Source organism: Carassius auratus, chromosome 29, assembly GCF_003368295.1.
Source record: "Carassius auratus strain Wakin chromosome 29, ASM336829v1, whole genome shotgun sequence".
NCBI classification, from domain to species: Eukaryota; Metazoa; Chordata; class Actinopteri; order Cypriniformes; family Cyprinidae; genus Carassius; species Carassius auratus.
This window is the reverse complement of record NC_039271.1, coordinates 10,169,723-10,182,018: the sequence shown is the minus strand read 5'-3', so window position 1 is coordinate 10,182,018 and position 12,296 is coordinate 10,169,723. Positions and strand designations below refer to the sequence as shown.

The 12,296-nt window shown below is 37.2% G+C and overlaps 1 protein-coding gene across 1 annotated transcript; it reads right to left on the bottom strand.

Annotated features, from left to right (window-relative positions):
- Positions 1-309: 309 nt before the first annotated feature.
- Positions 310-6,462, bottom strand: LOC113048034 (protein CASC1). Its single transcript, XM_026209536.1, has 16 exons — positions 6,439-6,462; positions 6,157-6,174; positions 5,768-5,855; positions 5,597-5,688; positions 5,371-5,475; positions 5,160-5,297; positions 4,517-4,651; positions 4,330-4,433; positions 3,961-4,255; positions 3,774-3,882; positions 2,751-2,914; positions 2,479-2,665; positions 2,130-2,344; positions 1,353-1,511; positions 923-1,036; positions 310-818 (listed from the first exon to the last, which is right to left on the bottom strand). The coding sequence occupies exons 1-16, from the start codon at positions 6,439-6,441 to the stop codon at positions 543-545; spliced, it is 2,202 nt and encodes a 733-aa protein (XP_026065321.1). The 5' UTR covers positions 6,442-6,462; the 3' UTR covers positions 310-542.
- Between the last annotated feature and the right edge of the window lie 5,834 nt (positions 6,463-12,296).

Here is a 12,296-nt window from a genome sequence, read left to right as displayed (position 1 = left end):
TCTCACACTTTACTTTGCAAAACAAGCTAAATTGTTCTTGAAGCTTCAGTCAGTTTGTGTGTTTAATACTCATGTTTGGGTGTGTTCTCATTTAAGTCATTCATCCAAAGCTGGTGGTATAAAATGAAGTAAATGAATTATTTCCAAATTGCACCTAATTCAACATGAGTATAATAATCTATAAATCAAAGAGAATCTCACCAAACATGTCTGGGTTATATGTCAGCCCCCAAAATAATATATTATTTATAGAATATATTTATTTATTTTTTTAATGAGACACAAATGCCGGTTTCTGTAATATTCTGCATTTAGGAATAATTTTATAATGAAAGATCTATCTACTGTGTGTATACAGTATATACTGTGTATTTATTACTTATGTTATAAATCATTCAAGAGTAGCATTTGAGTCCACCTGCCTATAAAATGTGTTATTACATCCCAGCATATCAAGAGGTTGCAATGACGGTTCAAAACCGATATCCGATGTTTTAGATATTAGTGTGTGTGCATGTAGTCTGTCTGGATGCTTTCTTTTCTCAGGAATATGTGAGGACACGTGTTGCACACAGAAGCCTCTGTACGGTGTCTGTGTAGAGATAGTGAGACTGACGGACTCTGGCTTGGCCCTCGGTGCTCATGTCCTGTCTGAGCATGTGCAGAAAGGTGGAGTGGAACTCGCTGCCCTCGGTCAGCTCAGGAGAGAAGCTATCGTCATGCTCCTTCATCTTCAGATGCTGGTTCCTCTGAGCACCCAGCAGGTAAAGAGACCATTCCTCCTCGGCCACAGGCCCCGCCTCCAACTGTTCACATGCCTACAGAGTCAAAACATTAAAGGGCAAAGGTACTGCCTGCTTACAAAGAACGTCTGTACAGTAGCTTAATAGTGCTTCAGTCAGTCTGTCAGTGTATGACGTACCTGAAGAACAAGGTGCTCTTGTCCGCATTGTGTGTTCCAGCGGCTCCAGGAAAAAGCCACGGCTGAGGACATTAGTGCCATTTGTTCATACACTGTGTGCTCTATTAATGGGTCCTAGAAATTAAAAGAAACCTGGCTAAAAATATATTTAGGTAAACTCAGAGTTATGATGTCATGGGTTTCTATGATTGGTCCAATTAAAAAGGAATTAGTGACAGAAATCTAAACTCTTCCAAAAGAAGGGTTCCACATCGATGCCATAGAAGAACCATTTTTTGCTTCATGTTAGAAGCATTTTAATAATCTAAAGAACCTTTTGAAGACCGCTTTGTGCAATACACTGTTTCATAATACACGTTCTTCATCGAACCATCAATGCTGATACAGAAAATGTTTTTAAGACCGTAAGGCAACTCAGCCCCTTGGTTACCTTTGGGTTGATGCTGACGTACTTGTCTGAATACTCATTCACAAATACATTGATTCCAGCTCTCTGCATGGCCTTCTGCAGTTCTGAGGGGCTCATCCACTTCCCTAGAAGATGATCTAGGTTCTTTGTTTCCTCCATGTGCAGCATACATTGCATACCCTGAGAAACAAAAAGCTATCGATCAGTAGTGCTGATGCACACCGAGAGAAAAACATTTTTGTAGCCTTCGGTATGTATCGAAAACAGCCTGGGCTTGAACTAATGGCATACTGTTGGTCTTAGATAAATTAAATGGCTCAATGACGGGATGCTGTTTTTGCATCCATTAATTTATTTAAAAATGTATCCAAACATGCAGTAATTTGAGTGCACTTTATTCAGTGATTGTGTTAACTTTTTCACTGCTAATATTTGAAAAATGTTTGACCTCCAAATCAAAGTCATATGGTGCACTGAACATGCATAAACAGGCAGGAAAAAAATGTAATGGGAAATTTCAGAGAGAGGGCCCCTTTTGACCGTCTATCAAGGTCAATCATTTTAAATGTAAGGACTAAATATCAGGTCATTTTCCTTTTTGGCAAGGCAAAACTAGTTCAGGTTGTAAAATTTTATATGGTGCAAAATTTCTGATAATAAGTAATTCATGATATTAGTAATTTGTTATATCAAACAGCATGAATACAGAACTTTTCTACATTTTTGTTTTAAAGTAGACATCTTTTCACACTTATTTGTCAATGCATTAAGTGCATTTTTGTACAGGGCCTCTCTTGCCTTGACGGTGATGCTGACTTCAATAAGAGCTCCAGTGATTGTGAACAAAGCTGAGTCTTGGCCGAGAGGCCTCAGCTCCCATGATTGGAAAGGCATGTTAGCATACGATTCCTGCAGTAATGTGAAGGCAGAGAATGTGTTCATCTTAAAGGTGATGCTGTGGGTCTCTTCATCATAGGATGCCTCAGAAATGCAGTCTGCCCGCCAGTGCTGACCTGAAGAAAACAATGGCCAATAACAGGCAAGAGGTAAAATACTAAGATGTGAATATAACAGGGAGGCTTTAAAGAAGAGACTGTTTATTCATGACAAAATCTGATGCTACATATATGTAGTGTTAACTGTTCACCGATTGGATCCCAATGTGCCACATGTGGATCCTCCAGAAACAATACTGAGTCAGGCAGAGCTACAGTGACCCCTACAGGCGATGAGGCAACAGTGCTACTGTTTTCATCCAGTTTCACTGAGGTAGAGCTCTGAACGCTGGTCTGCTCTGTGGGATAGGGGAAGATCTGGAGACCGGTTTCTAACAGCTATGATGAAGCACAACAGTAAATGACAATTAATGCACATTATTCTTTATGTTTTTTTTTCAGACTGTTACACTCAATGATGTACCTCTCTCATTTCCCAGCCCTTCACTATGTGAGACTGGGGCGGAAGATGGAAAACATCAAAGTAGAAGACTCCGCCAAGGGGCGTGAACTGCTGCAGATCCACTATGTGTGCGTCAGCACCGTCAGTCACTGGTTCAGCTGGTGATGAGTCGGAACCATTTTGATCTAGAGACAATTTAATAAAGCAGTAAGTTACAAGAACTTAGCCATTACAGTGGTATTACTAGTGATCCACAATATATCACTTGATACTCATTATATTTTTTTATGTGTTGCCATTATTACCCAAAACTAATAAAACTCGTTTTCATTAATTAAAATAAAGCTGACAATATAAATATTTGATGAAAAGCTTAGGAAAAATAAATACATAAATCAAATAAAAATGTTGCCTTTGCAACTAACAGAAATTTAAGTTAAAGTAAAATTATTTTAGTAAAATGAAAATAAAATATTAATCTTTAGCAGATTTCTAAAATTGAAATATATTTCATTCTTTCAGTTATAATGTAATGCCTAAATTCACTTGCAGTATGTATTTTTTTTTACATTAATAGTAGTATAGAATTTGAATATCCCTGATTTATTAATTATCAGCCTAAAATCTAAATTTTCATCTGAATTTTTTGATATATGTATATATGGTCATACAGTATATCATCATAGTTAACTATAGTGATGCACCAAAAAGAAAATTCTGGACCGAAACCGTAATTCAGGATGTACTTGGCTAAAAGCGCAAACATAAAATAATTATGTAAGACTTTTTTAAAGTAAATTATTTTAATGATAATAAATTTAAAAAATACAAGCCAAAAAAAAATTATCATTAAGTAAAACATTCAAATTGGAAAATATATTACTATTAAACATCAATATATTATTTTTAGGGATGCACTGAAATTTTGTCTGCCGAAAATGTCTGTATTTTTGGGTTTTGGCCAAAAGGGAAAAACAGCCAAAAATAAGACAAAGAAATAAATAAATGTGGAAAATCAGGAAGTGAAATAGGAAAAGTCCAAACCAGCTTCTAATGCTGTTGTGATTTCCTCCATCTGACTTTCTCCTTCCTCTAACGGCTTGACTGAAGAGCTCTTCCTCCCCTCTTTAGATGAGATCACACTTACAGCACTCTGACACATGGAAACACACTGATATTAACAGAAGCAACTAGAAAATAAGAACATACACATGATCAAAGCCTCACTCACCTGCTTTCTGCTCTCTGATCTGACCGAACGACTGTCATCCTCCACTTGCTTTGAGCTTTCTCCCTCATCCCCCTCGCCCTCCATCTTTCTATCCTGCACCGCTGCAGTGTTTTCAGTTGGTGGAGTGAGAATGGCTTCCATCATGGATCTCCTTCTCTGGACCTGTTTTTGCTGGCTGTGGTGGGACAGGTGATCGTATCGTGTGTGAAGGATCCGAACAGCAATGTCATGCACAGCAAGTGGCTTCGGCAGCTCAAAGCCCAGACCCACCTCCTCAAACTGGAAACCTTTAAACCTGGAAACATGGTTTGTCAAGTTTTTCCTTTATCCCATTATAGGCCCTTAAATTCATAATGGAGACCCACAAACCTTGGGTTTTTGTTGAGGTTCGCCCACAGACAAAGAGTGAGATTTTCATCCTGGACTACAGTCTGCATGTTGCCGGTCTCAATGTCAGAATGAGAATTTGCAGACTGGATGGAGAGCAAAAGACACACATCTGATATTTCTTGAAATAAAAGTGAGCTTCATAGGAACATCTCGGTATAGCTCTTACCTTCAGTAGCTCCTCAGTGGCCTGGTCGAGTTTGATGTGGATGAGACTCTGCAGACACAGGAGTGTTTCTCGATACTGCTGAGCAACACAGGGATTGGGACCCTCGCTCAAGAGAAAGTCCAGTTCGTTTGTCAACTGTCCATGAGAAATAGTTAAGGTCCATTCACCCCAAGAACGAGAACAATATTTGCATCCAAATCAGTGGCCGATAAATTTCTTTTTATCATAGGCATATACTGCAGTTTTAGTTTAAATGCTCAAGCTCAAAGTCACTTGATTCTAATTGGCTGTCAATGTTTTTCAGCTGAAATTTTTTTTTTAGTTTTTCCAAAAATATCGTTCCTCTTTGTCATTACATGTACCTACAATTTAGAATGATTACTAAAATGTTACAAAAACAGCCTTAATTCAGTGACATTTTATACATGTTTATATCATTCATCAGACAGAGATAAAAATTTGGATCCTTAATAAAGGAGCATAATTTGAGGTATGGACCTCAAATGGAGTTATGTGCAAATGTTTAATACTAAAAGTATCATGAGCAGCAATCATAGTGATCCTTGACTTATCTGGATCATCTCAGTAATCAACAACTGACTTGAATAAACCAAAAACAACAGATCCAGAGTATTGGTCTTACCTGAAGAGCCAGAGCACAGTTCTCCAAGACGAGCTGAATCTGGGTTTCTGAGTCTTCTCTCCACAAACTGATGAAGGAGTTGATTTCCGGTTGCACCGATGGATCTGGACTGCCGTCGCAACGCATGTAACGCTCCCACTATAAAGACCACAGACTGATTTATCTTATAATGCACCCGAGATGTCTTTATAGAGCTAAACGTGTCTTGTACCTTAGCTTTGTCCCTGCATTCAGATTCCCATGCAGTGACTGCAGAGTGATTCTCATCAAGAATATGCCGCAGTTCATTCAGCTCGTCCTCTCTGCGCTCTCTGTCCTGTGGAATCATCACATTAAAACTTGTCACATGCAATCCATCAGTACAGAGAGTTGCATATGCACTAAGGCAGGGATGTCTGCAAAACAATTGTGAATGTTCAAATGGAAGTTCATCAGACTTTTAACTCGAGTAGTTCTTGTTTCTCTTGTTCTATTCGCTCTCTCTCCAGCCGTTCAATCTCCTCACGCTCAGCAATGACACGAGCTTCTTCTGCAGAAACACAGTATATAGGTTTATTAGCAATTTAAAAACTCATTTACAATTAGATGAATTAATATTGCAGATGTACCTTCCTCTCTCCGTCTTTGTTCCTCTGCCTCTCTTTGCAGTCTCTCCCTCTCAGCCTTGCTGATGTTTCCCTCTTTCTTTTTTGCAGACTGGATGCAAAATGCAAATAAATTATATTGCGAAAACTAAGCTTATAATAATAATCATAATTATGATTATTATTATTATTTTATGTCTTTTAAAGCTTGTTTTAAAGTTTGGAGCTATTGTGAAGATATGCTACAAAATGAAATTGTTTCTGGAAAAATTAAGAGATGTTCTTTAAAACTTAATTTTACTGAAAAAAGAATTGAATTTATTTTTACAAACATTTATAATTTGAATACAATTAAAGGTCATTTTAAATTGAAAGCTGTTTGCAAACATATTTACTCCAAACAAACAACAAACCTTTCCATCCTTTGGTGGCTGTTAAATGAGACATAAAAAATAAACAAATGTAAAGAAAAAGTAAATAATAAATCAGACAAACATTGCAAACAAATACTAGGACAGTAACGTTAACGTTAAACATGCATGACATTTTGGCTCGAGACTTTCGCTTTTGCAGCTTATGTTTAATTAAATATAAAGACAGAAGTCATATGAAGAAAGATTAATTGCATATATACGCAGATATTTTGGTAATTTCACTGACATTTTTCTTTAAAACGTTATTAAAACTTGACTCACCATGTTTACGTGCTCTCAGGCAGTTTGCGTGCGTCCTGTAACTGTGGCGACGACGCACGCGAAATAGAAAACAATCGGCTCCAAAGATGATCTGCTCTAAGCGGTTGAAGAAATAACAAGCAACCATTAAAAGTGTACTCAACGGCTTGATACAGTAGTCCAGTGGAGTTTTGTTGAGTTTGTAAAATAGAAGCTTGTATTGTATTAAAGGTTCAATATTTCCATCTCTTGGTCACGCTTAATAACGCTTTTACTGTTGACGCAATATTGTGTTTTTACACAAGATGGCGCAAAAGATGAGTAGTCTTCGTCTTCTCAGAACGAAGTGCTTTTTTTAATCTTTACTCCAAATGCTTCACTGTTTGGGTTTAAAATGAGTTAAACTAAAACGCATTTATTCCGTGGTGAGTCGGCTAACGTTACCCTCATTCCAACCGCAAATTGGACGTGCAGAGTGAAATCATTTTGAAATGCAGTATATTTAGCTTCTTTTCTCATACTATTTCTGCTCGCATCACACTAGACTAGGTTATTTATAAAAAGCATGACACATTCTAGTCATAATTAAGTTTTCAGAGTTATATATACTATTATTAACAGTTATTTGTGTGACTTTGTTAAAATAATATTGAACTGGATCTTCATTCTCTTCCCAGTGGCACCTCAAGGTGATCTCATGTTCTGCAACACTGCAGCAGTCTCCCTAAATTGTTGCTTATTATTCCTGGCCTTGCCCCATTGCAAAGTGAGTAAACCTTTGGGGGTGATGATGTTATTAAGAGGGTAAAGTCATTGCATTAAAATAAACTGCTGATCAAATGTGTGGGACAGTCCTCGCCCATCTTAAAGTCTTAAAGAAGGCAGGCAGAAGCAGCACATCCAGCCTTTTGGGAACCTGTCCACACACCCAGACTGTTCTTCCCTTCATTACGCTGCACAGGTCTGTCCTCGCCATCTGGAGCTTCATCTGTGTGCTTTTACACACCACATGTCTATCCAGACACTGAAACGGGAGCGTGACATTGTCATGACAAATGCAGCCGCGTGTTACACAGACACACAATCACATCATTGATACTGTTTGAAATTATGGTTATCTATCTATCTATCTGTCTGTCTATACGTCTGTCTGTGTATTTAAGGCTTTATAATAATTCAGTTGTCCAGTATTTTTGAGCAAACTAACAAACATTAATATACTTTTTTGCTCTATACATCATACAGATCTTCTCTCCAGACTGCCAAAGCAGCTTGCAGATATACAGGTGCAGCACAGGAGTTGTCACACGCTCATTGACACACAGCATGGAGTGTATAAAAGCACTAAATCAGGTAAGTGACTGGGGTATTTATAAAGCTAATCGAAAAAGGTGTTTTCTTTTCGAAACGAAAGAAAAAAAGAAAAAGCTGTTTACCATACGCTTCCTTGAACTTTAAGCTTGAGCTAAACAACAGCAAACCAGATATTGCTGGTTTAGGCATGTGTGAGGCCAATCTTTTGCTTTATAGTTCTCTGGTAGAGTCACATCATTACAGAAGCCTTTATTTGCATCACTACTAACATTTACCCTGGATGGATGACTTTTTCCTCTCTCATTAATACTCTTGTTTAGGGTCTACTGTATTGCAGGCGGCCTGCTGACAGGATCTAAACCTCAGTGTTTCACGCAGAAGCTGGATGCGATCGCCCTACATCTTTGATATCATATTCAGCATATGTGTGTGACCTGATCGGGGTCATCTGATCATACCATCTTTCTCAACGTTGTCATTTAGAGTGACAGTGCAGGGTTAATGTGGGATTAATGGTTATCCGGAGAGAGGCAGTGAGCAGATGAGGCCAGGCATTTCCCCTCAACTCTTTCATTATGCTCAGTTCGTAATTACACTAAACCTAATCATTGTCCCGGGTTTTTGTGATCTTCAAAGCCAAGATGTGACAAATAAAGCCGTTTGAGCGCAAGCAACGAAAAAAAAAAAAAAATGCGCAATGAACAATAAAATCGACAAAATGCTCCAGAAAAAAAGCAAGATTGAGCCGATGTTGCATCTGTTGACATTTAATTTGCTGGCGAAACGGAAAACACGCTTCCCTCTAAAAGACAACATTTGGGCACAAACAAATGTGCCGGCTATGAGGAGAGGAGAAGGATGAAAGATGGGTTTACTAATGTGTCTCTTCGTCTCTCTTTCATGTTAATTAGAAATCACATCCCTTTGTTTCCTTTTGCAGGCACTTATTTATTTTCCTATTCCATCCATTAGAACAAATTTGCAACATGAGACACAAATAATTGGATTTGTCTTCATGGCTGTCGTGGACGCGGGATGTTTTGTTTTTGGTTGTTTTAGTTTTTTTTCTTTTCCTGTAGTTGAGTTTGCAGATTTGCCTTTGGACGTTTTGTCCTTTTGCAGTCATGAAGAGAACGCTGCAAGGTTTCTGATGACCTCTGAGTGACCTTATCCTCAGCTCAGTGACAACATTCCATCCCCCACTTTTCTCCATTTTATCATCTTGGGTTCAGATGGGTGGAATTTGATTTATTGGGTTTGATTTGAAGTGTAGAGAGAGCTGAATTGTTTCTGTTGAAGTAGCGTTTCATCCGTTCAAAAGATTTGTATTTATTTGATCACATATACAGTAAAAAACAGTAGTATAGTAAGATGTTATTACAATCTGTAACGACTGTTTTCTATATTTTTAAATGACATTTATTCCTGTGCTGACAGGCAAAGCTGCATTTTCAGCAGCCATTACTCCTGTTTTCAGTGTCACATGATCCTTCAGAAATCATTCTAACATGCTGATTTGGTGCTGAAGCTGCTTTTATTATTATTATTATTATTATTATTATTATTATCAGTAATGAAAACAGTTGTGTTAAGTAATAATTTTCTGTGGTTAAAATTTCTTGTCTAAATTCTTCTATTAAACTAAAAATATACCTCTAAAATGGTTTTGTTTTGCATTTTTGGACATTGCTGAGAAAAGAGCACCCTGGGACAAGGGAAGAAAGAAGTCCTACAGGCTTGGAACGACGTGTTGGGTGAGTATATGACGTCATTTGTGATTGAACTGTCCATTTATGTTTTGTGATGCATAAGTTTCCAGCCTATAGCATTCTCAAACATTTTGTAGAGAATGTGCATGTATGCTGAAGGTGGAGCGAGAGCACATAGGAATGAGGGAGAGGAGTGCTGGGACTGTGTATCGTGATGATATATGAGAGGGTTTGTTGGAGAGCGTCTCTTAGAGTTTAGAAGCTGCAGGGCTGAAGCTGAGCTCCGCTCGCTCACTTACTTCCTGCTCCGCTGTCCTATGAATACACTTTACACACATTCATCATCATAACATGCCCTACTTACTTTAGACATCATTAATTCATTCATGCCTCTCTTCTAAACACACGCACACACATACATGTGTAGGAGCCAAGGAAGGAAGAGAAGCACACCTTCTCTTTCTTAAATTTCCAGAGACAAAAGAGTTCTCTGTCACGCTCGAGGAGAGAACGTGAACTAGAATTGGTGTGAACAACCTGCTTTTGGACTCGTGTCAGGTGTGACTGAGTGACAGAGTGTCGGTATGCTCACCAGCGCAGGTGATGGAGTCGGTTGCCAGCTCACTGTGTGAGTGTGAAGCCACTGATGGCTCTGGAAACGAGTCAAACTCATCAGCATAATAGATCAGATTAAAGCTGCAAATGCCTGACAGCGCCAAACCAGCGGGCAGTCGCCGTCTAAACGTTCCTGTAAATCTCGGCTTAAACAATGTAACATGGAAAGCATCCAGAAACTTGGGTTTAAAAGTTGTCCTCACTCCTTTTGCAATGTATTCCAAATGTATTTGGTTACTTTAAGTCACCTTAACAAATAAACTATAATACTATAAATAAATAAAAAACTATAATATGCATTGTACATCAGTGCATATTATAGTAAAATGAAAGAAATGGAGCTCAAATACAGTTTCTAAGGTTTCAAATGACAAAAAAAACTTTTTATTTGTATACCAAAAAAACAAAAAACAAAAATTATTTGGTTGTCAAACGTTAGTGGAAATTTCATAGTTAATCCATTTTCGCCTTTACTGTATTAAGAAACCTGGCATTTGTGAGTTTAAAATAAGAAATCAAGTCACATTGTGAGATATAAAGTCGAATTACAACATTTAGAGAAAATATAAGAGCAGAGGTATGTGAAAGAGTAATGTATATTTATATGCAAGATATAAAGTCACATTTTGAGATATAAAGTCATAGGTGTGATAAATTCACTAAATATATCATTGTGACATATAAAGTCAAAATTGGGAGATATGATGTTATAGAAATGTAACGTTAGAGAAATAATTTCACAAATACTTTTTAACATTTAATTTCTTTAAACAGAAATGGGCTTCCATCTGCCTTGACACCAGAAAAGCTCAGAAAATTTTCAGCATCCATTGGCTTGCAGATCCCTCTTGCTTTGATATTTAGCAATTTCATTTAATGACATTCTCATTTTTTAAATGCTCAAATACTTTCTGGAGTCTCTGTAATACAGATATTATATGTTTATGTGCTTATCTTGTGCTCAGTGGCTGTGCCAAGGTCACTGGGAACTGTATTTTTCTCTGCAAAGGTGCAACAGCGATAAGCATCGACTTGATGCCCCTTTGTTCTCATCCTGTCCAGTCGATGACCTCTGTTCTACTTTAAAGAGTTTGGATAAATCCGAAAGGGATCCTTCACTGGCTGTGCTCTGAAACCTTGGTCTCTGTAGGGTGGGGGTCTGGATATTTGTGCCCTCGCTGAGGCCAGGCTAGTTTGGCTTCGTCCCTCTCAGTGCTGCAGCTGTCTACTGACTGACCTGGTATCCTGCCCGAACAACCTCTCTTTCTCTACTGTGTCCCACACACAGAGTCAAATCCATATCATATCCATACCAAGCTTTCTTTTCTGTGAGAAGTACAATGCTAAAGCAGAAGTCGACATGCAAAAAAAGTGCTCCCGGAAAGAGGTTTTGAATGATTTTGGTTCCAGTACTAGTTTTAGTGATTCCATTTTTGATTCTTTTAGAAGTTGAGAAAATATTTTTGGAGAAAATAAATTATTATTTTTAATAGTAAAATTAAAACAATTCTCGCAAAAGGTATGTTTATATAGACGTTTCAATGACTTACTACAGTCTATATTTTAAGATTGCATGAATTAACTAATATATATATATATATATATATATATATATATATATATATATATATATATATATGTGTGTGTGTGTGTGTATAAATATGGCAACATTACATTGATTCATTTATTTTTTATAAAATATAATTACTGACAAAATTCTATCTTTAAATGTTATATGAACCAGTATTATTTTAGGTTAATAAGTTTTCTTTAATATTTTTTTGCTTTTATTTTTATATTTTTAGTTTTAGTAATTCTATGTGCTTTTCCCATTTTTATTTTTTTAATTTTTATTTAGCTTCAATTTATATATTTATGTGCCCTCTAGAAGCTTGCATTCTGCAAGTGAATGTCGCTTGATTGTGCCATCCCAAAGAAGCACAAAGTCACTTTTTTATGGACTTTTAAATTAAATGTTCCCTCCTGGTGGAATGACCTCCCCAACTCAATCCGAGCAGTGTAAAGAACTCTAACACTAGCTTACTCTATTCTTTTTTTATTCTTATCTGTTTTCTTTTTATTTATCCTATTATTTAAAAGCCCATGCTACGTGTATTGTGTTAACCTAACTGAGACTTGCTATAGCACTTATATATCATTGCTCTTTTTGATTGCTTCCACTGTCCTCATTTGTAAGTCACTTGTAGTAATTGTAGTAACTTTAGTACTTAAACTTATTTT